Genomic DNA, 25576 nt, shown 5'->3' on the forward strand with positions numbered 1-25576 from the left:
TGCAGGGGACGCGGGTTCGTGCCCCGGTCCGGGAGGATCCCACGTGCCGCAGAACGGCTGGGCCCGTGAGCCATAGCTGCTGAGCCTGCGCATCCGGAGCCTGTGCTCCGCAAGCGGGAGGGGCCGCAGCAGTGAGAGGCCCGCGTACCGCAAAAAAAAAAAAAAAAAAAAAAATTGGTGTTAGCAAAAGTAATAACATACCAGATTAACCTGTGTGTTTTAAGAAAAAGAGAAATATCACTTTAACTGAATACGTATAACAAGTCAGGACAAATTACAGACTGTCAAAGTAGAGAACACGAGTTAGAATGATATATCTCAGCCAACTTTATCAGCATGTTTCCTTGTAAAATATTCACTTAATCTTAATGATTTGATTGCTCCAGAAGAAAAAACATGTTGGCAGGATAGGCATGTTGGTAACTATTCATGTGCAGGAAAAGCTGTAAAAGCAAATTCCAAAATTTCAACTGAATAAGATCAACACTCTTCTTGACATTTGATATTTTAGAAAAAAGAGGCTAAATATACAAATATGCACAAAGAATCACTCTGACTGTGAGTGCTAGAACGTAGTGTGATCTACACATGTGCCGAATGGGCAACGTGAACACCACGAGAGGCACTCTTGGCAGAGAAATGACTTTCCTCTTGCTAAGCTCAAAAACTATTTATTTACATGGTGGCTGTATTCATGGAAAATTATGTGTAATAAAGTTATGTGGAAAAAAACTGTGTTTATGTATAAAGGCAAAGTTACATTCTAGGCTCAGATATTTATGACTGGGTTTTTAATAGCATAAATGTCCCATGAGAAATCACGAAGTTGGGCAAGATTTGGGCACTTCTTTGCTGTGTGGGACAGCCTCCCCTCCCCACTTCACCCCCTCTGCCTCCTGTCTATTACATTTACCCCTAAAGGGACAGTACCACACTCTCCTCTGAGGGCCACCTCTCTGGGGTTTACAGCTGAATCCATGAGGCTTATCCATCCCAAGAACTTAAAAAAACTTCAGATTTATCACATTTTGCATTGTACAAGACAATCTTTCTACAGATTCCCATAGATTCACCATTCCTTGTTCTAAAACCTCTAAATCCAATCCACCTCTCAGATTATAAATAAGGTTTCAAAGTGTATTAAGACAGTTTTATTTATTTATTTATTTATTTATTTATTTTTTGACTCGTGAATTTGTTTTTATTTTTATTGGGCTATAGGGGATGGGCTGGGAAATATCTCTGTAAGTTATGCCCTACTAGGGAAATGTCCATTCTAATTTTCCTGGGATAGCTTTCGGAGCTTTTTCTTTTTCTTGGAGCTGCTGTTTAAAGAGGGGAAAAGAGCTTAAAGTATATGACCCACATTAATGGTATAGCAAAACCATGACAACTGGCCTAACACATCTCAGGAGCTTGAGAAATTTATCAAACTCTGAAGTCAAGGGTGATTCAGTTAGGAAGACAAATTAAAACCCAGGTCCCTTTATCAGTGCTTCCTGGAGGTGCCACTGAGACAGTCTGCTTTGTTTTTTAGAGAAACAAATGTTTTAATCAAGTCTTCAGTGTATTTTATAAGTAGCAATGTTTTCATTATCCAAAATACTACTTAGGCCAAACAGTATGAATAACAACTAATTTGGTGACTACTTTACCAAAGAGGTGAGTAATAACTGTATATTACTAAATTTGAGCTAATTTTTTGTTTTTTGGCCGCACCGCGTGGCTTGCGGGATCTTAGCTCCCTGACCAGGGATTGAACCTGGGCCCTCAGCAGTGAAAGCTCAGAGTCCTAACCACTGGGATGCCAGGGAATTCCCAAATTTGAACTATTTTAATTCACTGTAACCTGTAGCCAAAACATTCCTTAGAGTGGTTAAATACCAAAATAGAAACTAAGCTAAAAAGATTTTGTATTAATACCGTATCTCTTTACAAAAAAAGGAAGTGAGGTAGCTTATAGAAATAAATATTATGCAACAGAATAAAAAATAGCCTCAACAATTACAAAAAGAAATGCAACCTAAAATCAAAACATTTCTCATCTATCAAATTAGCAAAGCTTTATAAAAATCATAGTACTTAAGGGGAATGTTTAAACAGGAACTTTGTATACTGCTGTAGACAGCAAAGCAAAGAAAAAATAAATAAAAGAATTAAGCGTCAGTAGGAAGAAACGAAACTTATTATTTACAGATGATGACTGTCTACATACAAAACCGAAAGAGTCTAAAGACAAGTAATTAGAATTAATAAGAGAATTAAGCAAGGGGTATAAGATCAACATATAAAAACCAGTTACGTTTTTATATGCCAGCAACAAAGACATAGAAAATGTAATTTAGAAAAAAATTAAAATAACAACAACAAAAATGTGCCCAGGAATAATTATAACAGAAAAAGGACAAGGTTCACATGGACAGAATTATAAAACATTACTGGAATTCATTAAAGAAGTCCTAAATTATACTATGCTCATGAATAGAAAGACTTGAAATTTTCAAGATGTCAATTCAACCCAAATGGATGCCTAAAGTCAATGCAATTTCAATCAAGATCTAAATAGAGGTTACTGAGGAACCTGACAACCTCATTCTAAAATTTATGTGTAAGAGCAAAGGGCCAAGGACAGCTAGGATATTTCTAAAATAGAAGAATAAGTTTGAAAGGGACTTGTCCTAGGAGATAAAGACAACACACAAATCAATTAACACATTAAAATGAAGAAATTCTGTCCAAAAGCTATCATAGAGAATATAAAAAGACAACCATACACTGGTAGAAGATATGGATAATACATAATTGATGAAGGATTAGTATCAAGAATACAGGAAGAATTCTACAAATCAATAAACAGGCAAATCAATAAATGAGCAAAAAACATGAAGAGACATTTTATAGGAGAGGAAATATGGAAGACAAATAAATACATGAAAAGATATTAGCCCTTATAAATAAAATGACTGAGATATAATTTTACACCATCAAATGGGCAAAATTTAAGAATTCTAACAATACGAAATGTGGATCAACAGTCTATTAACACTGCTGGTGAGCATCTAAACAGGCACAACCACTCTGGGAAACAATTTGCATTATCTCATAAAAATGAAGACACTCATTATGATCCAGCAACCCAGTTAGAGAGACTCCCACATAAGCTACAGGAGACACATGTGAGAATGTTCACAGAATACTTTTCATCATGACAACAACCAAAAAAAAGTCCATCAGCAGAATAATCCATAAATTATCTGTAGTATAATCACAATAGAATACTACACAGGAATGGAAATCAGTGAATGTATTGAGTGAATGTATTGAGTGAATAAAGAAATGTATTGAGTGAATAAAGCAAGGTACTGATGACTATACAAACCATTTTTATAAAGCTCAAAAGCAAGCAATACATTGTCTAGAGATGATAAACTACTCTCTTTTAAAAGCAAGGGAATAAAATATAAAACCCGGGGTAATGGATACCTAGGGTAGGAGGGTGGGCAGAAATCCTCCTAGAGCTACTCAAATACTTCACAGAGAAGTGTTCACTTCTACTCCAGATTTCTGTACACTAAAACAGAGTATCTGCTGCACAAACAACATAGTTATCTATTTTATCTTGCATTTGCCTGTAAGTGCAAAACAACACCTCACAGTAATCCACAGCTTACTGTGGATATGTGTGACCATATGTATTTCAAAACAAAATAAAACACAAAGAAACTCCACAGATGATTCTATTTGTTATTGGTGAGTACTTGAGGACCACGAGCCTAGATGACAACAGGATTTCCTCCTTGAGGAATAATCCCCGGATTCACTGGCAATTAGTATTAAGAATTTATAAGAAGTATTACACTGTAATAACCTTCAAACGATACGAAGAAGGAATTTAAACACCTACTTTAAAGTGCTCTATCCTTAGCAAAACAGAAACTCTTAAAAGTTTCAGTCTGAGAAACTCTGCTCTCCTAAAAAAAGAAAGGTATTTAACTTGGCATCGTGGATCCTGGAAAGGAGCACAAGGCTTCTCAAAAAGAAACAAAACTATGGTTGGTCTCAGCTATTCTTCGGTTCTTAAAAGAAAGTTCATCAGAACAAAAAGACAGGCCTTCTATTTTTACTGTCCACAACAGGGATGATGTCTTAAATTTTGAGAAAGCAGCTCTGTGGACTTTCTCCAAAGATCAGTAAACACACCTCTTCCAAACACTTTTCCAAAAAGTCTGGACATATTTATTGAATTTAGCCCTATGCTTCTCATGAGTTCAGAATTGAGTTTTCTGATTCAAGACAATCGAAGGATATTCAAATGCCTATGATTTCACAAGTCAAGTACCTAGCTCTAAGTTGCTGACCCATAGCTCCTGTCCTCAATGAGCTCATATGAAGAAACAAAATAAGTACACATTTAAAAGACTCCAGAACAAGATGATATGCTCAACTGACCAAGGAGTGATACAATAAGCACTACTGTCTCACACTTCCAGAATGTGGAAAAGAATTTTTAGAGAAGGCAATTTCCTTCCAAAAGAAACTGGGGTGATAAAGCACAGACGACAACATGATATATATTTAGGCAAAGCGTGATGGCAAAGGACTCTGAGCAAATAAAGACAATGAGTCTAAGAAAAATGATGTCAATTCAAGGAGACCACAATCTTTTAGAAAGCAAAATCCAAGCTGAGAGAACCCTAGAGGCAAAAGCAATCACTTATAACCATTTATGTAGTCATTCTCAATATAAGTGATTCTTTAAAGATTCCTAGAGACACTGATTTATTGCTAATTTAAAGCAACTGGACAGAAAGAAAAAAAAGCTGTGATAAGTAGGTAGATAGGGAGGGAGATGCACAAAGTGTGGAGAGAGTAAGGCCACAGACATCACTGAAATCATATGCTTCTAGGAACAAGAAGAAAATCAGAATTAACTTCCAATTCAAAAAGTATCTCGAATGAAATGGCTTTCATGCAGCCAGGTTCCTAACAGAGGCATTGGAGATGAAACTGCATTTCTACAAAAAACAATCAAACAAACAAAAAAATAAACTACTTCTTTGAAACATTTATCTAATGCTCTATTTGGAATTCTAAATACTCTTACCATAATTTAATAACCCATCCATTCAAATCGTCTTAAAATACAGCTGTTAAAATGCACCCTTTCAATGAAATAAAAGTTCCTATTAAATGGACTTTTATTCAATCATTTAGATAATAACCAATTTATCAAATGCCTATTATGTGCCAAATTTTTACATAGTCTTTAGTAGTTCTATTATCACTATCTGTAAAAGTGGTATAACATATAATCAAATGCGATACAGTCCATAATCCTTTATCTGTGATTCTATATCCAAAAATTTCTAAACAGCAGAGGATTTTCATAATATCTGACAACAAAATGTGACTTAAACTAGTGTGAGGCCCTTACAGGCTTTAATCAGCCTTTAATTCATAAAAGTGTGAATACATTTCACCGCAGAGATAGTGAGGACCTGGCTGTTAAGTCTCTGACCTAATTAATGTTTAAAATACAGCTCCTGCCCTCAATGAACTCAACTCATATTGAAGGAAAAGATAAATACACATTAAAAAAGATTCCAGAACAAGACTGTATGTTCAAGTGACCAGTAAGTGGTACAAACAATAGGCACTGTTTTACTACTTCTGGAGTTCTTGTTTCTGAAACACATCTGGATTTTAAAACAGCTTTGATTCATCCATCACAGCTGAAGGTAAACATGATCACTACTGTCAAGTAAATCAAGACTTAATGATTCTGCAAGGATGTGCTCCTCCGAGATGAATCTGATACAGAGACGGTGTAAGTACCCAACACTAACATAGTGAGATCTCAGTGTCAGGAGGGGACCATGGGAATGAAACCTGGTAGTCTCAGAATAAAATGAATTGTGCAAAGGAAGGGAGTGAATGGTGCACACTGAGAAGAGCAGGACGAGCGTGCACCCCTTTTCTTCAGAGGCTCTTCTCCTGAAGTCCTAGGGTGTGAAGGTCTACAGAGAGCATGTTTGCTAGTTTTTCTAGATCCACCTCCTAAAACTGCTAGCCACAGAATGGGATCCTCTGAAGAAGGTACTTCAGGAAGACCAAAACTCAGGAAAGAGAGGATTCTCCAGCACAGGAACTGGCAGGCACAATACCACAGTAGAGGGTTGGCATGCCAGAGCCATCTGCCAAAACCAGTCCCCCTCCCCGCCACCCTCCATCACTGTAACAGATTTGTGGCTGGGCACAAGGTTGCCCAGCCAGACTACATTTCCCAGCCTCCACTGCATATATGAGTGGCCAGGTGACTAAATGCTCTCCAGTGGCAGATGATACAATGACGTGGACCTCTGTCGGGTCTCAGTCTTGAAAGTTCGGCATACACTTCTCAGCAGCATCTTCCCATTTGTAATACAGAGGTAGCTATCACTCAGCTTCAACCACACACATGAGGACAGCACCCTAAGGGATGTCAAATCATGAAGATGAAAGGACCCTGGGCCCCAGAATGTCTGTGTGGATCAGAGCTACCTTGCTGCTCACTCAGGACTACCACATGAAAGAGAAACCTCTATGCTTCTTGAACTACTTTATCATTGGGGCTCTTTACTACTATGGCTTAGTTTTTACCTAACAACACTGGTGAGGAAGCTACATCACGGACTAGCCATCCCACTCCACCTGTCCAATTTCAAGAACCCTATGTAATAGGCAAACTCCATCTTGGGGAAATCTAAACAAAACTGCCATTTCTCACCCTCATCTGCATTCTGGGGCTGTAGCCCCACAGAAATAGGAATTCATTCATTCAGCAAACTTTTGAGCACCTACTACTAAATGAAAGGTATTATGCTATACACTAGGAATATATAAGCCAACGTAAAAAAGAAAGCCAAGGGAACCATCCTTGGGCAGGTCCTCTGTTCTGCATGCTTTTCACCCAGGTCTTCCTGTCTGTCCCATCTCCAGCACTTTGCAGTGCCTTTTACATAACAGGCACTAATAAATATTTGTTATGTGAATGAATTAAGAAATCAATAAATTCATCTTATCCTCAATGAATTCAGTCTGGGGGGGGAACAAAACAATACAATCTAGCACCTCTCACATCACAGGCATGCAATATGGTCAGTGATTTTTAGAAATGAATGAATGTATGGGCATTGAACAACATGACAGCAAATGCTACGGAGGGGCAGGAGGAATTAGAAATCAAAATCTTCCCAGAGAAACTGAAATTTGCCATGAGTTCTGAAGGACAATTAGAAGGTAACCAAATAAACAAAGTAAGGAATCAAGAAGATGTAGCGCCCATGCTGTCTGAACATGTTTACTATGCCTGGAACTTAAGGGCAGAGTTCCAATCACACAATGAACATATCTAGTACTCCTCTGAATACCACTGCTTCCACTAATTAAGCCAAAAACTGACATCTTTTCTTTAGCATTTGCATCATCATATGAACTGCTGTCAATGCAGTGCTACACCCTTCTTTAACTTTCAGATTTAATTTTCATTTTTAAATCTAAAATCAGGATTTATTTGACTAGTTCTAACAAATCCTCCATCATATAATCAAAGAATCTCAAGGTTGGTAGAAATCTGAAAGGTCACCAGATAAATGTTCTGGGAAGTCATTTATCTTGACCAGCTACAATCAGTTCTTTGCAGTCACATGGAATTTTTATCCTTCTTTTACAGCACTTTATATTTTGTCTGAGAGTATATTTGTTGATATACACATGCTCGCTCTCCCACTAGACTACACGCTTTTTATGTACAACTCACATTCTTATCTCATATTCTTCCAGTGCTCAATAATCATAGGCTCTGTATAAAATCATCTTTTAATCCAACCCAACCACATCAGCTCCTGCAGTCCCTGTCAAATCCAACCCGTTTGCTTGCTCCTGTATACAGCCTCATTGTTACCTCTGGTAAAGATGAGTTGTTGCACCTTCTTTCCAAGACCCACAGAGCTTCCTTCCTGTTTTTAATGCCAATGATGCCACATTGCTTCTCTTTTCACCTCCATTTCTATGTCATGGATTAGGGCTTAAGATTCCAAATGTTTGGAAAAAATGAAACAAGTTCCAAATAAACCATCCCTTTTGTAAGCTGCAGAATGTCCACATCTCAGAAATTGTCAGATGTTTCCCTGCAGATGTTTTAAGCCCAAAATCATCAATGCCCTTTCCCGTTCCACCTTTTGTCCCTCTGACAAGGTTACTGTGCTTCCTCGAGACTTCCTGTTTGAATAACCACACACTTGGGTGTTCAAACCCCCATGTGTCCATTATTCACCATAAAAGGGACCTGAGGAAGTAACCAGGCAGTTGAACACAAAATGATCTATGAACAAAAACAGCTGTGCGTTAGCAGGATGGACAAAGAGACAGCAGGGATCTTGACACTGCTGTGAATTTCAAAAACAAGGTCTATTTAGTCAGGCATGGTTAAAAGGCTGCTGATTCAGAGCATTCGTGGTCCATTTCATAATTGAAAATCACTGGAGATGTGAAGAAGTCTTTTTAGTTACTTCCACAGAGTCTCACCCCAACACCAGCCTTCCTAACAGTCTCCGTTACGGGAACAAAGCTGCCTCTCCTTTCTCTCACAGCAGTGGCACTACCAACTCAAAGGTTGCACCCAAAAAATTTAATACTTATTTTATTTCCCAGTCCAAAAAGCAGATTCCCCCTTCCCCAAGAGGTTTTCCTATAAAAACACAGGGAAGCACAGATATAGATACACACAGAAGAACACACAAAAAGAGGCAAAGAAAACAAGCTTACATTCTCCAAACATCTGGAAAGTATGTTAATATCCAGAATCAGTCTATTTCTGATACCCTAGATTTACCATCCATGCCTTGTGCCAGGATATAAGAACTTTAAAGTGGGCATAAGTATAAAACCAAAGCTTTATCAGAATGGCCGCAAAACTGAATGATTCCTATTGCACCAGGAGTTGATGCTAACTTATTTCTTGCCAAGCAGCAAAAATGCTGAAAACAGTAGTAAAAAAAACCAGCTTGAGTCCCTAAAGCAATCCTGATAAAGTAAACAAATTTTATTACAACTGCATTACAGATGGTCTCACAAACTTTCATAATCTGTAATAGAGTCGTAAGAATTTGGTATTGGATAGACTTTCTATCCCATGAACTTATCTAAAATACTCACTATAAATTCACAACCATGTATAGAGACACTCTGAAAGTTAATCCTAGACGCTCAACCCCACAGAACATGACCCCTTTAGCATGAAGTTACGGTAACCACATGACCAAAACAATTAAAGTAGACAATTGCTCTTCCGTTTCCAACTGTCTCTCCCCACACAATATTCACCTTTAGCCTCGTGTTTCTTCCCACCTCCAAAAAGAACAGAACTTCAGTGAAAATTTCAGGATGCTCATCTCTACCAGATCATCATCTGGCATTTAAATAATAGTAATAATCTAAAAACTTAGCGCTTCCCTGGTGGTACAGTGGTTAAGAATCCGCCTGCCAATGCAGGGGACACGGGTTCGAGCCCTGGTCTGAGAAGATCCCACATGCCACAGAGCAACTAAGCCTGTGCACCGCAACTACTAAGCCTGCACTCCAGAGCCCGCGAGCCACAACTACTGAGCCCTCATGCCACAACTACTGAATCCCGCGCGCCTAGAGCCCGTGCTCCACAACAAGAGAAGCCACTGCAATGAGAAGCCCGTGCACCGCAATGAAGAGTAGCCCCTGCTCACCGCAACTAGAGAAAGCCTGCACGCAGCAATGAAAACCCAACGCAGCTAAAAATAAATAAATGTATTTAAAATTTTTTTAAATGAAAAACAATTTTTTTCATTTAAAAAAATAAAAACTTAGTGACACCAAAACAACAGGACAAGTCACCAGTCCTATCAGGATAAGGTCCATAGGAGAAGGAACCACTAGGGGGAGGAACAGCAACACTGAAGCACAGATAAACTGCTAAGCCAAGGCAACTATACCCTAACTTCTTTGGTAAGAGATTAATTAAACCAGGACCCATCCCTAAAACATATTTTTTACAGCTTAAACCTTCCTAAGTTTCCTTCCAACTCCAAAATTATTCTAGTTAGCCACATATTCAAAAGTCCAGAGATGCCAACATTCCAGAAAACTAAAGGTCTAAATGTTGTACAGGATAGGGTCAGAAAACAAAATCCATTTCTAGATCTAATCATTTTACATTGCCAAGCTACTATAACTTATTTCTTAATAGTTTCAGATAATAAGATGATCTCAGATTTTGAGAACATCTGTGCAGACCATTCCTGTTTCTAATCAGGATTTGTGCTGCTAGAGCAGGAAAACATCATTTCCCAGTCCCTGCCAATGAACAGAGAGCTCAATAAAAGCTGTTCAACTCATTTTCATCAAGCTGTCATGACCCCCTTCTCAAAAACTGTGAAGCTCTTCTCTTGGAAAGACTTAAGATCCTTTTATTCTCTTTGAAGAAAGTTGATGGGAAAGCCCTTAGAAAATACTTATGCTTCTGTATTTTACCAACTGGCAAAAGGGGTGGGGGCATTTTAAGCCCAATACTCCGCCTCAAATGTAGCAGTGGGTGCCATTCTTCCCGTAAGAAATAAAACTGAGCATGTGAATTTAAATATCCTCAGTCACTAGGATGTGATGATATAACCACATGTATCACAGAAATGCAATGGGGACAAAGCAGGTCTGTAAAGAAAGCAGGATTGTGATTCAATAATACTTAATATTGAGTTGTAGAAGCGGAGGTAGTATGCAGTGGGGGAGAAACCCAAAATACAAAATCTAAGTGGGAACCCCTTCTTCAGAGAGGAAGCAAAAAAAAAATTTCTTTTTCTAAATTGTAAGGTATCTAGGAGTCCGCTGATTGAACCTTGGCTCAGGAATGCTCTGGGGAAACTAAGGAGATAAAGAGTGAATGATAGATACACAGATAAGATAGATAGACAGAGTTGTAGATTTACAAACTAACATATACAGAAATCAAAGTGAAGGAAGTCACTTCCAAGCCTGAAAGATGAAACAGTCACAAAGAAATCTCCTGGGACCACAGTAGTTATTTATCAATCAATAAAAGGTGGTTAGACCTTTCAGTTAGCAAACCTGAACAACAAAAAGGCCACCAAGTAAGAGTAAGAATTTACTTGAAGCAGAGGAAACAAAGTAGAACCTGGAGATGGCCCTGACAGCCTTATCTTTAAGGATGTCAGATAAAGTAAGCAACTGAACTAACTCAGCCATTCTCAACAACCAGAAAGGAGTCATGGATAAGGCAGAAAGGAGATAAGGTGGCGTTCCCCTGACCACCCTTCAGGAAACAGGGTATGTGGTACACTTTTCCTATCATTAGACACTGACAAAACACAGAATCTCATTCTGAAATTCAATAAATTCCTTAGAAATTCCTAGAAGCGTTAACAGCTAAATATAAAACTAGTATAAGTACCCAAAACCTAGTATTTTCCCATTGCTAACAATCCTCTGTTCTTCACAAATAAGTGCAAAGATCTTTTTAAAAGAAGCACTCCAAATCCAGAGCTCAAGCAGAGATCTGTCAGAGAAACCAGACTCAGTCCTTTGGTTTGGTATACTTTCATTTCACTTCCTAATTAAAGGTCCTCTACAGTTCTCCATCACTTACCAGGCTTGTTCTAACATGGCAGAGTGGCAAGAGCATAACCTATCCACAGCAGGTCTGAATTCCAACCTAAATTCAACCTGTTCTACCTCAGAGCAGTCACCAGTCACATTACTATCCATAGGGGTAACAGCAGTTCTCAAGACTGTTTTAAGGATTCAAAGAGGCAACCGAGGGGTGCTCGACGAAAGGAAATTTACTTTCTTTTGTTGCCCAGTTTTCACGATCCGCATCTCCTCAGAACCCATCCTCCCAAGTCTCTACTACTCCATGAAAAGCAAACAATGCCTTCACCATTATCTGGTTACTCTTAGACCTTTATTCAAACAAATACCCTTCCTGGAAAGTCCTCCATTCATGTCTACCACTCTTCAAGACCCAAGAAGCTTTTCCTGGGTGACTGCCATCGACACTCTTCAAAGTGCTTTACAGGTATTCCCTCAGCACTTTAAAAAGTTTCAACTGAATTATGTTTACTGTGCTTATATTCTCCCACTGATTGTCTGTACATGAGTGTTTTTGTCTTATCCCCTCAAAACACATTACAAATCACCTGAGGATAAAGAAAGTGTTTCAACAATATTACCTACACGTTCCATATTACAATGCCCATAAGAGAAGAATTTTCTCAGCAAAGTAAGAATTTTATTTACAAAAGAACTTTGCCAACTAACTAATTAAAATCACAATCAAATAGGCTCACCTCATTTTGAGTGGGTAAGTCTTTTCACTTAGTTGGAAATACTTCACAAAATTTCATACACTTCTCTAAGAAAGCCACACAACACAGTTCAAGCTTCAGACTTATTTCTTTTTTTAAAATAAATTTATTTATTTATTTAATTTTGGCTGCACTGGATCTCTGTTGTGGTGCACGGGCTTCTCATTGTGGTGGCTTCTCTTATTGCAGAGCACGGGCTCTAGGTGCGCGGGCTTCAGCAGTTGTGGCGCACAGGCTTAGTTGCTCCGTGGTATGTGGGATCTTCCCAGACCAGGGATCGAGCCTGTGTCCCCTGCATTGGCAGGCGGATTCTTAACCACTGCACCACCAAGGAAGCCCCAAATGTATTATTTCTAAACGGCTCAATGAGAAGAAGCCACTATCTGGAACATGTCAAAGGAAGAAAGATGGGGTCTCCACATTATACATTTTATGCAATATGTGGAATATTTTGTTTTCACTGTAGAATTTAAGTAACAAGTTTTATAAAAACCAGACATTGTAACAAAAGCACATGCCACAGGGACATTCTTAGAGAACTCTCTAAACCTGCCCCCCAAAACACAAACTTACCATTTATCACTTCAAACCACCAAGCACCAACCAAATCCATCACCTGGTTAAAGGTAGTCGTGAGAAGAGCAGAGAACTTGCTCTTCCTGTACACCTGCCCACACTCCACTTCCTGAGACTTACCAGGAAGCTCACCTGAATGCTTTTCTGAAAGCACTCTGTAGGTACTTCAAGTAAAACCAGCTGATACCTCAATGAAAATCAGCTGGTTGGCTTGTCTTGTGTCCCTTCACTCAAAAAACATTTCTGAATGCCTACTGATGCCAGCAACTGCTGGTAGGGTAGAAAGACCGTACAAGAAATAGAACGTAGATGATTATGTCTTAGATTCTGTGCTCTCCTATTTTAAACCAAAATCGTACTCCAAACTAAGAAAATCACCTATTTATTTTTTGTATTTTAATAGGTTGAAACTTTTAATTCTTTTTTTCTAATCTGAAGAATAATTTAGATACAACAAAGTACACAAATATTAAATGTACAGCTCTGAATCTGTACATATGTATACACCTTTGTAACCTCCATGCAGGTCAAGATACAGAACGTAAAGTGGGAACTATAAAGGAGAAAAAAAAAGACTGATTACTAGCTGTGTCTCTGAAAACACTGACAGGCATCTCTGTAGTCACTGCGTTGGGCAATCGCTCTGGTTAGCAGAAACCTTCACATACAATGTGATTTATCATCACGAACAAAATTCATTGAGTCCCTAACTCTATACTCTATACAGTAGAGTAACTCTATACAATACCACTTGTATTTTTTATTTCAAGAAATTAAAAAAAAATGTGAAGGCTGATTCTGAATCCTTATTTCCAAAAACTTCCAAAACAAAAAGAAGATAAAATAACAAAAAAAAAACACAAAACAAGACGATACAGCAAAAATCCAATGTTGACTGCAATATGATAGGAAGCAGCCATGCAGTCGGAAACAAAGAGTAAAAGGAGGGAGCTGAGGGACTAAAACTCCTAAAGTTTTAAAAGAAATAATGTAAATCCCCTAATTCATCTCCCAGCCTTGCCACAAAAGATCTGAGAGCGCCATTGTCTAAGAAAGAGATAAGTCTGCTTTATTTTATTTCATGAATATGTAGCTGCATAGGGCACCAGGCTGACTGGACCCAGTTATTTTAGGCTGGCCTCCTGGAAGAGCCCATGGAAAGAAAAGCAGATGTACTTAATTAGTGTCACCACAGTCTGGCACAAAACTCTAAAACCTCAGTGACATTTCTATAAATGAGTTTTCTGCTAACCCCATTTAGCAAGCTGTCCGTTTTAGGCCCAAATGAGCCAACATCTAACTTTATCATTTTAGAAGAAAGGAGATGCTTGCAAATCTTAGCAAGGCCCTCTTACAAATCTTAGGGCAAGAAACAGGCAAAGTAATAGAACCGGCACACAGTCATCTTGAAATTTTATCCTTTGACAATTTAAGATAAGGGACAGATTAATCCCTTATTTTAAAAAATCCTCTCTGGAATTTTGGGCAGTAAAAATAAACAAACAGTTCTGCTCTAAACTTTGACACTTTTCCCTAAAACTCAAACAGACCAGCAGTGGAGCTGTCAATTAAGTATAGCTGGAAACAAGCAACAAGGAAAGAAGCATCTGTTGGTTCTGCTGCCTGTTAAATCTAGACAAATAAGTGGTTATTATTCATCTGTCTAACCACTTTAATGTGGTTCTTCACTACCCTGCAGAGAAGGCATACCTCAGTATGCCAGTCTCCTGAGTGTACCCATAATGAATTAAATAAACTAAAAATGATGCCACACACAATAAGCAAATAAGATGTTTCACTGCAACCCTTCTCCACAACTGCTTAATAATACCCTTTTAGAGTCTATTTCAACAACAAACATGTGAATATATATTTTAAAATAAAATTTATGTCCATTTCTAAGGAAAAAACACACAACATTAAAATTTCAGAAACATATTCACATGTGAGATTCAAACCTGAGCAAGTAATTTACTCATAAAATTTATCCAGCTGACTTCAAATCATATAAAAGCCTAATTTTTACACCAAAAAAGGACAGTCACAGATCTTTCAATTCCATATCAGTTCCATACCCAACTTAGTACTTTTTTACAAAGCTACAGAAGTAAAACAACCAGGTACCACATTCACAGTGGCATAAATCTCAAAAAAATGGAGAGATGGCACTGATAAAAATAAACTCAAGTTCAAAAGTGTTACTGAGAAGAATATAAATTAATGTGCAGTGTTCTGGGACTTCTTATAATTCAGGCATTCATTTATTTACTCACTCTTCATATATTTACTGAACACTATGCCAGACACATTGTTAAGCAGTGGAGATACAAACCCTCCAGCCTCCCTCCAAACGGTAAGTTAAGTGAATGCTTTCTGTGTGTGCACCTTTTACCTAAAAACTTATTATATAACACTGAACACATCAGTCTAGAGCAGAGGTCACCAAACTTGTCCTGTAGAGGGTCAGAGAGTAAACATTTTAGGCTTTGTGGGCCAGGACTTATTGTTACAATTACTCAACTCTGCCTTTCTAGTGCAAAATCAGCCAGAGACAATATGTTAATACATGAACTTGACTGTGTTTCAATAAAACTTTATGGATACTAAAATTTGAATTTCATATAATTTTCACATCATAAAATATTCTTCTTCTTTTGATTTTTCAACCAATTAAACATGTAAAAACCATTCTTAGCTCATCGCCCATACAAAAATAGGTGGCAGCCCAGGGCTGGATTTAGTCTGTGGGCTATAATTTGCCTACCCCCAGGCTAGAGACCTAGGTCTCCACATCTAAGCCACAAGTTCCATGAGGTCAGGGCAATGTCCAATGAATCATTATACACCCAGGAATCTGTATGGTGCTGAGGCATAGCAAGCAATTAACTCATGTTAGTTATATTCAACTAAACTAAAAAGACGACTAAGTCCCCGACCCTGCCTTCAAAGACCTCATGGTCTAGAAGTGGAGACAGACAAGTAAAGAAGCAAGACAATACCATGTGATAAATGCTATGGTAGATACCTACAGGGTGGTGTGAGTGGGACACCTAATCCAGGCCAGGGAGAAAGAAACTGGGGAAGGATTCCTGAAGGTGATGACACCTGGAAGAAGTGTTCCAAACCAAAGAAACAGCCCTTCAAACACATGAAATGACAAAAGATAAGCGTAGAGGTTATAAAGGTCCGGATCCTAAAGTACCTTATACACCACGCCAAGGCATCTGGACTTTATCCTAAAGGCTTGAGGAATCACTGCAGAATTTTTAGCTGGGAAACGATATCATCAGATTTGCATTTTAGAACCATTGCTCAGTCCAAAGCGATGGCTGCCTGAATAGAAAGAGCAAAACTGGAGGCAGAAAGACAACCAATTCGTTAGCAAGATGTTGCAGTAATCAAGGTGAAATTCCATGGGGGGTTACAGTAAAGCAGATATAAAGATAAGGATCCAAGAGACATATGGCTGGATACAGGAAGTGAGAGTGGAGTCTTGGGCAGATTGTAACAAGGATGGGTGGGAAAGAGGGTGGAGTTACAGCTGCCCAGAGACCCAGCAGCAGATGCTATCTGCTGGCCAAACAGAGTAATCTTTACTGATGAAAGCCGATGAAGCATGGTTCTTGGCAAAAGATTGGTTGAGAGCCTCAGGAATAAACAGTAGTGCTGTTCATTAAGATGCAGCTTTGAACTGGATAAGACAATAAGGAATGAATTTAGTTTGGGACATGGCCTCTGGACATAGCAAACTGACTGTGTCCCACATGGAGAAAAAGCTGTCCTGAAGATACAAATTTAGAATTTATTGATTTGCAAATAGTAATGGAAGCCTTGAGATTTAGAGGACTTCATTGAGGAAGAGTGAGTAGCATGAAAGAAAAAAAAAAAGGAATCGAGAAACATAAGTGAAAAGGAACAGAGGGAACAGGAGGAAAACCAAGGGAGTCTAGTATCTCTGAATCAGTATGTACATGAACTTGTATTGATATTTTAAAGTTGCCCTGGAATAAACTAGTCATTCTTTTGAGAGATTTGTTAGAGAAACGAAGAACTGCAGGAGCTAGTATGTTAGACTGAGTCAAAAACCTAACTCCACCATAATTCTTGGCAAATCACAACCTCAGGACCCCATCTTTGCCTTCCCTCACTGAGTTATGAAAATCTAATCAGTGATAAACTGGAGGCTTTATAAACTGTAAAATATTATAAAGGAACTCCTGATTTATTATTGTAATGTCATTACATCTGGGTATGAAAATTCCATCTAACAGAGTATAAACTTCTGAAGAATGGACCTTCAATCTTCTAAACCTTTCTATCAGGTACTGCACCACGTATTTAGTAGGTATTTAAAATATGTTTGCAGAATATTTGGGAGTAACGTGAGAATGTATGCACAGGGAAAGGAGTGCATAGCAAAAGGCATGTCCAACTTCCTAAAAGGATTTAGAATTGAAATAGTCAAACTTTATCCCTCCCACAAATGTGGCCAATGACAAAATAATGGGGGGAGGGGAGCTCATAGTTCCAAACTTTCTCCTAATGTGTAAACTGTTTTTCTGAATGCTTTAGAAACATGAAAAAGGTATTTACGGAAAAAGCAGTGAATTGTAGAACAGGAAAACAGCCAACAAGCAACTTTATAAAACTGTGTTCACCAACTGCTGGCCACTAAAGAAGAGCTCCTTAACTCCTCAAGTTGAAACCTGCAAAATGTAAATCAGGCCTTTGTAAGACAAACTAAAATAGTGTCCCCTCAGGGTGCACAAATACCACAGTGAAGTCACCAGAGTTCTAACAGAGTCAGAACCTACCTCGCAAAGATATTCCCAGGAAAAAAATTTGCTGTTTGTTTCATGTTAAATACACAGTAAGAGGACCAAACAGAATAAAATGTAATACCCTTATATAGCAATTATTGTGATTTAGACACACAAAAACAATATTTAGATACAGCTTAAAAGTGTCATTTAATCACTGCTTGTTCCTAAAGCTTATAAGGAGCTTGGACACCAATCTGGCAGGCTGGACACCCAGTCTGCCAAGTTTTCATCTACAGTGACTATCAAGTTAATTAAAGGGGCTGTTTAATAAAAGGCAAATCCTCAGATGCAATCTTACTATCAACTACTCTGCTGATAAGGATAAAACTTATTATAAAACACAGAAGCCAGACTTTTAAAAAGCAGTTGAATAATTCATATAGGAGTTAGGAGAGAAGATCCAGAAGTGAAAGGCAAAATAAGAAAGACTTCTTTTTAGAAAAGGATGCCTTGCTGAGATTTCTCTCCTCAATGGGCAGAAAATACAGTTCTGATGCCCACAGCAACTTTAACTCATTATATCTAAGTATACATTGCACCCTGTACCCTGGATAACTGTAAATGGTGCTTAAGACATGGCTGCTTACAGAAACAATGCTGATTTTCCTGGCTTTTGTACAAGTGATGATAATGGTACAATCACCTAATTTGTACTTGCCATCTGTTAAAATATGCCTCACCCCCCAAAAAAGGTACCAGTTAAAATGATCGTGTAATTTTATACATACATGTGTATGCATGAAATGTTTCTGGACGGTTACGTACAAAATTGTGAGCGACAGTCTCTAGGGCAACTTAGCAAATGGAGATGAAGAGACTCACTAGTCATTATACTGTTTTAATTCACTATGTCATGTTTTACTTTTACAATAAGAAAAGTCTTAGGATCACTGGCAAAATATGTATATTTCTTGTGACAACTTAACTGTGATCTGACTTTGCTTAAAGTTTACTGTGCTTAAAGTTCAACATCAAAAGGAAGGCTACAAAAGTGGTGGCTAGACCTAGTTCTTTCACACTGCTCCCTTCCAGTTTCACATGCTCTGTAAGGGCAAAGCGCAATATGCATCACTTGTTTAAGGGTATGTGAAATTTGAACTGGATGGGAGATTTAATAGATGCACAAACAGTCATGGTCCTTGAATTCATGGGAAATAATTAGTTAGCTAGAGCCCATGGAGTAACTGCAGTTAGGGAGTGAATGTGAATATCAAAACACACAATAATACATAAAGCCCTGCCTATCTGTTGTTAAGTTATAGATCATAACATTCATGAATACATATATCCTTGTCATGAAAAAAGAGAGGGGAGAGAGATTGAGACATCAACGCCACTACACACAAATCTCCCTCCCCTTCCCCATCTTCTCCACACACAGTTTCCTCCAGGACAGCATTTCTGATGGCACAAGTACAATAACTTCTAGTCAAGTTTTTAGAAATTGTCTATCTAAAAATCTTCAAGTAAATGTTCTTACAGTATTTGTATGAAAACTATTTTAAATCACTTTTATTTACTTAGAAGTTTTAAATCTATAGTTTTATGAACTTCATTTAGCAAGAATGTTACCAAAAACTGAAGAATTTTTCAGCAAAACAAGTTCAAGCATATATAACATTTTCAGAGTAAAAAGTCTTTCGAGCTTTTTAATCACTAGGACCCAAAGCTCATATATCGGCCTCCCAGTAGTAGCAACCTAACTTGACGGATACTATCTTACCTAACACATTATCTTTGTAATAGAAAAGTAATCACCGAGTAATCTACCTTCCTCTACCATCACCTGAAGTAACCTTTTGCTACATAGTGCTCACAGCAGAAAATTCAGAAGGTCCAGATTGACAGCCCTATCTTTACCTATATAAGAGATTCTCATTCAGAAATTTTAGTTGAATCTCAGGCATTTGAGACATCAAGGCTGTGCTTTTGCTTTGAAATTTTTAATATTTCAAAACAGATAAAATAAATAAGACGCTGTAGGCATTCAAAATTCAACACAGAAGCTTTAAAAAGACAAAAAAAATTTTTTAATAATTGGATACAAGTTTCAAAACTAATCTTGGCCAAGTTTAAAAATACGACACTTAGGAGAAAAGTGATAAAGAGCATCCCCACAAAGTCTTAGGAGGCCCTAGGTCTCTTGCAGAATCTTTAGAAAGGTACCTGTTCCAAGATACTGCTTAGTTCCATGTTTCCAATACCTTTGAAAAACTGAACTCAGTTTATTTCTTCCACCTCTGAAAAACAGGTGCCTTAGAGTTCCAGTTTATGAACTTACTTTTGAAAAGTTTCATCTTCGTAATAACTTGTCCACAAATAAAATGATATTTACTACAAAGGTGCTAAATACTGTTTTTCTAAAACTTGCTCCACACACAGTAATTTAACTCCACTTTTCAAAGTACTTTCTCTAGAATCTTGACGCTTTCATAAAATTTAATGTATCAGAGAGCAGTGGAAAGAAAAATACAAAAACTAAGACCAAAAGAACCATGTGCCTACCAAACGTTCCTTTCGAAGATTCCCCAAATAATGTTACTAGCCTTATAGAATTATACTGCTTTGATAGAAGAATGGCTTGGCACGCTGTTCGCTCTGGAAGTTCATTACTACCAGCTACTGGTCTGCAACGGGACTGAAGCTCTGCCCGTCAAGGCCAGTTTCTCACGCATGTTACTCTGTTAAACACAATAATGAATCATTCTGCTTGTTTGTATATTTCAACGATGAAGAAAAACAGACCCAGATCAAACATGATTTTTAATACTCGGGGATAAACATGTCCATCCTCGTCCACCACCCAGCAATGAAGTTTTCTATACATCCCTTTCCTGATTGCTAAAAGGTCACTTACACATGCTTCTACACTTGCTTTGAATCAAAGCAAAAGGAAAGACAGTGAGGAGAGCCTTTTTACTCAGGGACAAAACTGTACCCAACAATTACAGTGAGTGCAGATACTTCCTTTTGTTTTGTCTGTACCAGGATTATCAGTGAAATCGCTCTGTGGCCCTTAATTAAAGCTGAACAACTTTAAAGAACAATAACTTTAAAAGTGAACTTCTATTTTAATTACACATAGGCAACAGCGGTAGTAAAGTCATTTGCTCCCCTCAAATCCCCTTAACTTAGACCCTTTCCTCTCTAGCTTATTCAGCAAAGCAAACAGCAATCACCCTCAACCCTGGAGAGAAAGTCTTTTAAACAAGGTAAAAGTGCTAAAGGTTGACAAGCGAGGAGGGGGGGGGTTCTGATTAACGCTTCAGGAAAGAGGGACCAAAACAGCCGAAATGGCGAATAATCAAGGGGGCGAAAATCCGGCTAAGTTATAGACTAGGAAAGCAAACAGAGAGAGATGCTGGCGGGAAGCATCTTGGCTCGCGGGATGTTAAGTGCTAGATCTAGTTTAGAAGTTGGAGAAGGGAATTTCTGTGTGGCCCATGCTGGGGAGCAGAGAGCCACCACGCGGCTGTTTGGTCCCCGCAGACTGGGTGAGGGGGAGAGCAGTAGTAGGGGATGGGGCTGTCACCGCTTACCCAGATGCAGCGTGAGGTTGATGGAGTTGGGGTACTGCACCCCGGCCAGCATGGTCTGGCTCTGCCACCAGGTGGTGTCGGCCTGGTTGTTGTAGTCCGTCAGGAAGGCTGCCCCGTGCTGCAGGTGGGGCTGCCCGGCGTCGCACAGGTGACAGGACTTGGTGACCCCGGTCACCCCGGTCTGCACACAGTACTCCTCGGGCGGAGTCCCGCACGTGTTGGTGGCCACCACGGTCACGTTGAAGGCGGCGTTGACGAATTCGGGCATGCAGCGCTGCGACCGCCCGCCCTCGTCCGTGCACTCGTCCATGGCTGCCCGGGCGCAGCCGGCCGCAGCGGCCGCCAGCACAGCCAACACCCGCCAGAGGCCGCCCCGCGGCCGCAGCGCCGGCGCGGCCGGTTTGCTGCCCCTCATCCCGCCGCCCGCGCGCTGGGCCACGGCAAAGGCAAGAGCGCGGCCGCGTTCCTCTCGTGCAGCGGCGTCCCTCGGAGGCCGCTCAGCGGGCTGAGCCTCGGGGCCCAGTGGCCGGACTCTCCGGACGGGCGGTGGCGGCGGCTCGCGGCGGAGAGGCGGTCCGAAGGGCGCCCCTGGCGAGAACTGCGCGGCTCGCTAACCACTGCCCCGCACGCCGCCTCCGCGCCTCCCTCTCCCAACCGGGACACAGCCGGCACTCGCCACCGACCCCCGACTTCCGAGCGCGTACCCGACCGCGCGCCCCCGGGGAGGAAGGAGCAGGGGGTGGGATCGGCAGAGTGGGGTGGGGTCTGCCGAGAAAGCCCAACCCCGGCGTCCTCTCAGTAGCTCCCGCGGCCCCCGTAGCCGCTCCCCGGCTCTCCACGCACGGTGGACTGCGCGTCCGCCCCGGCAACTCGCGGCGGCGGCGGCGGTGGCAGCGGCGGGGGCGGTGACATCTCGCGCTCGAGCCCGCGGCGCGCGATCGGCGGGGGAGGGGCTTTGAGGGGCGCGAGGGGTGGGCGGGGAGCGGGAGGAGAGGGGAGGGAGGGGCGGCAGGGCGGTGCATGCTGGGAGGGAAAGGAAGGCAGCGGAGAGGCAGCTTTTAGCCGGGAGGTGGATGCCGGGGTTCCCTGGCGCCGAGTCCCCGGAAGACTCGGGATTAGGGGAGCGGGTAACGGAGGGGGCCTTAAAGGGGCGACGCCGGAGGGGTGAGGTCGCTCGGAGTCGGCCTTTGGGCCCCACACCGCTCTGGGCCGCAAGAGCGCGGTTCCCCGCCCCGCCAGGTGTCAGTCCTTGCGTCCAGCCGGCAGCACCCCGGGCCAGGGACCAAAGGGACCCGATCGATGGTGGGCACTGCCCGCAGGCTCTTCGCCCCAGCCGGCCGCCCCGGGAATGCCCCCTGCCGCTCGGGGTCGGCTCCAGCTCTTTCCGAGGAGCGGTCCCGGGGTGTCAGGGGGCTGACATGGTGGTCCCCGGAGAATATAGGGCCTGGTCGCAGCATCATAATGTTTTCTGAAGCGATTTCCTGCCTCTGAATCAAAGTGTAACCAGTCGTTTAAAAGGCGCAAGGAAGGAAGTGAAAAGGCTGGGAATGGAATGACATTTTTCCCCTGGGTACGCAGACCCACTGCGAAATTCTTCCACTGTGTTGTTTATGTTCCCCAGCTTGCCTTTAAAAGACTCAAATTATCTGGATCTGACATCCTCCTTTTCGGGCCTGCTGAGTCACGGAATATTCTCCGTGCCAGGATGACTCAGTTCACAGAACCTGAGCCAGAAGATCATGAGGTTTAGTCCGAGATCCGAACCTGGGCACTTAACCAGTGCTGATAACGACAAGCAAAGACGCGAAGGGAGGGTGCCATAAAAGTGGTTGGCCCGAGGCGGCGTTTTTTAAACCTTTGGAGTCCCCAGGCAAAGTGGGTGTACGTTGGGGATGCTCCTGAGGCAGATTTTTTTCTTTTTCTTGTTTTTTTTTTTAACTATTCAAGCTCGTTAACAGTAAAGTGAGAATGATAAATATACACTGGGGGCGGAAGGCGGGGGTGGAAAATACCTAGTTTTGGACCCAGTAGTCCCGTCAAGAGAGGGATGGTGAGGATGTGAAATAATGAAATAAGTAAATGTTAGGTTACTATGGTTGGGGTCAGTGTTAACTCTAGGAGGACCTTAAGGATAATGGTTTGGGGGAGGGGAGCAGACTAGGGGACTTGTCAAATGGTGAGCTTGGTTAGCAAATACAAGGATCACTTATATTGGTAGTTTATTTGATGAGATGGGTGGAGATCATGCATGACTCAGAGTCTCTAACTCCTCGCCCCCTGGCATCAACTCTTTGGGAAAGTTATGGAGCTGTGGGTAACAATGTTTTAATCCTTTCACGTGTGAGTGGAAGCAAAATAAATTTATTCATTTATACCTAGAGGGGATGCTATTCTCTCTCAGTCCTTGATTGTTCTTGGGAACAAACGAGGGCATACAGGACAAAGATAAGATGTTAGCTGTAAAAAAAGCTACAGATATTTTAATAACTATATTTAAATGCATATATTAATACATTTGCCTGATAAATTTTCAGTATTTTATTAGGTATTGGCAAACCAAACAGTGGTCTCCTTTCGTTTTCCACCAGGTCAATAGTTGGGTAAGGAGACCCCAAAGGCTGCAAATCAACATAAATGTTTCTTTGTCACTGCTCCCTTTTAGGTTCTAATGTCCAAGGGTTAACTACAAGCTCTTACTTATGCTTACCTACCCCACTGTTTCATTACCAGAACCTCATGTGGTATTTGTAAAGCACATAAAGAGACTTTGAATTGATTTCTGAATTGTATTGCTCATCATGAGAGTGTAACAAGGAGATATCTATTTTGAAGCGAGATTAGAATGTAACCAGTGTGCTTGATGATAAAAAATTTTGCTCCATTGTCTGAATCCTGATTCAAACAAACTAATGGTTAAAACAAAATTTTTAAGACAATTTGGGAAACTCAAACACTAATTAGATCTTTGATGATAACAAATTAAGTATTTACCTGGAGATGCCACTGTTGACTAAATAGGCTTGGGTGTGTTTTTTTTTTAAGTGAGAGTGTGTGAGATTTTCTTTACTTCAAGTTGCCCTGTTTTTTTTCAAAAAATTCCGGAGCCCTTAATACATGTTCTGCTGGAAGCTCCATTATTTGGTGAGCAAATGTGGTGTTTAGAAGAAAAACGTGAAGGTGTGGGAGAAATGGGTTCAGATCCTTCAAAAGATGATCTTAGTGCCCAATCACCAGTGCCTCTATGCTGAAAGAAAGGTAGGATGAGGGAATGTAGTCGTTTATTGTACATACAAAAGACCTCCAAAAAATTTTTTTAATTCCACTTAGAATTTCAGAGAAAAGAGCTTTCCCCATCAGGATCTGTATACTCAATTTCAAGGAAGGATGCTGATTTCCCTGACTTGGGTCACTGCAAATTCCTGAGCATACCCATCCCTAGTGAGGGGGATAGAGTAATGTGATTAAGCAGCCCACCAGAAAACCATGGAGTTTAGGAAAAGCAGTTCTCCAAGGAAACACGTTGCTGTTGCTAGAAGGTGGCAGGTTGCAAGGCAGAAGAAAAAAAAACACAAGATGCCCACTACATCAAGACTGAGACTATGTCATATAATTAGAAAAATAATTTAAAATGTTGTATTGACCTTTTCAGATTGCCACTTGGCCCTTTTTTATCCTTTTATAATTACCAATGTGTTTATTTTTCCATTCCTTAGTCTTTTTGACCTTGTTTCCCTATATTCTTCCCAAGCCTAAACACCACTATACTATAAGCTTTATCTTTTATATTTAGCATGCAACTTAAAGATAACAGTTACAACTAATTATATAATGATGTTAGTCTATATTTACATTCTGTTTTATACTTTTCCAAATGTAATAACTCTGAAGCAAAGAATATTAATTGTGTAGAGTTGAGGAAACAGGATCAAAGAGAATAAGTTACAGCAAAGTCAAAACAGGAGCCTGCACTTTGTGGCTCCCTGTCTAGTGTTGTTTTCTTTTCTGTGTGTAAAGATCATTGTAGAGAAGAGGGAAAAGGAAGAGCTTTCCCAAACTTCCAAGGTTTTGAGGTTGTCAAATGAGAATTTTTAATTAGGTGAAAATAAATATGATACTAGAAGAGAATTACAATATCCCTCTTCAAAGTTACGCTAACTACCCGTGATTCTTGGTGTTAGGTTTATAGATCCTGCTTGGGTCCTTGGTACAGGTCCAAGCATAACAAAATAATATATCATTGTGGCAAGGT

The 25576-nt window shown here is 40.3% G+C and overlaps 1 protein-coding gene across 1 annotated transcript in view; it reads right to left on the bottom strand.

Moving 5' to 3' along the window:
• Positions 1–22231, bottom strand: part of LAMC1 (laminin subunit gamma 1) — a 122858-nt gene extending 100627 nt beyond the window's left edge. Inside the window, exon 1 of the mRNA XM_029228805.1 lies at positions 21328–22231. Coding sequence (XP_029084638.1) covers positions 21328–21742 — 415 coding nt within the window. The 5' untranslated portion in view covers positions 21743–22231. The remainder of the gene's footprint in view (positions 1–21327) is intronic.
• Between the last annotated feature and the right edge of the window lie 3345 nt (positions 22232–25576).

Source organism: Monodon monoceros, unplaced genomic scaffold (assembly GCF_005190385.1).
Source record: "Monodon monoceros isolate NGI ecotype Baffin Bay Population unplaced genomic scaffold, NGI_Narwhal_1 Super_Scaffold_18, whole genome shotgun sequence".
Lineage (NCBI taxonomy): Eukaryota > Metazoa > Chordata > Mammalia > Artiodactyla > Monodontidae > Monodon > Monodon monoceros.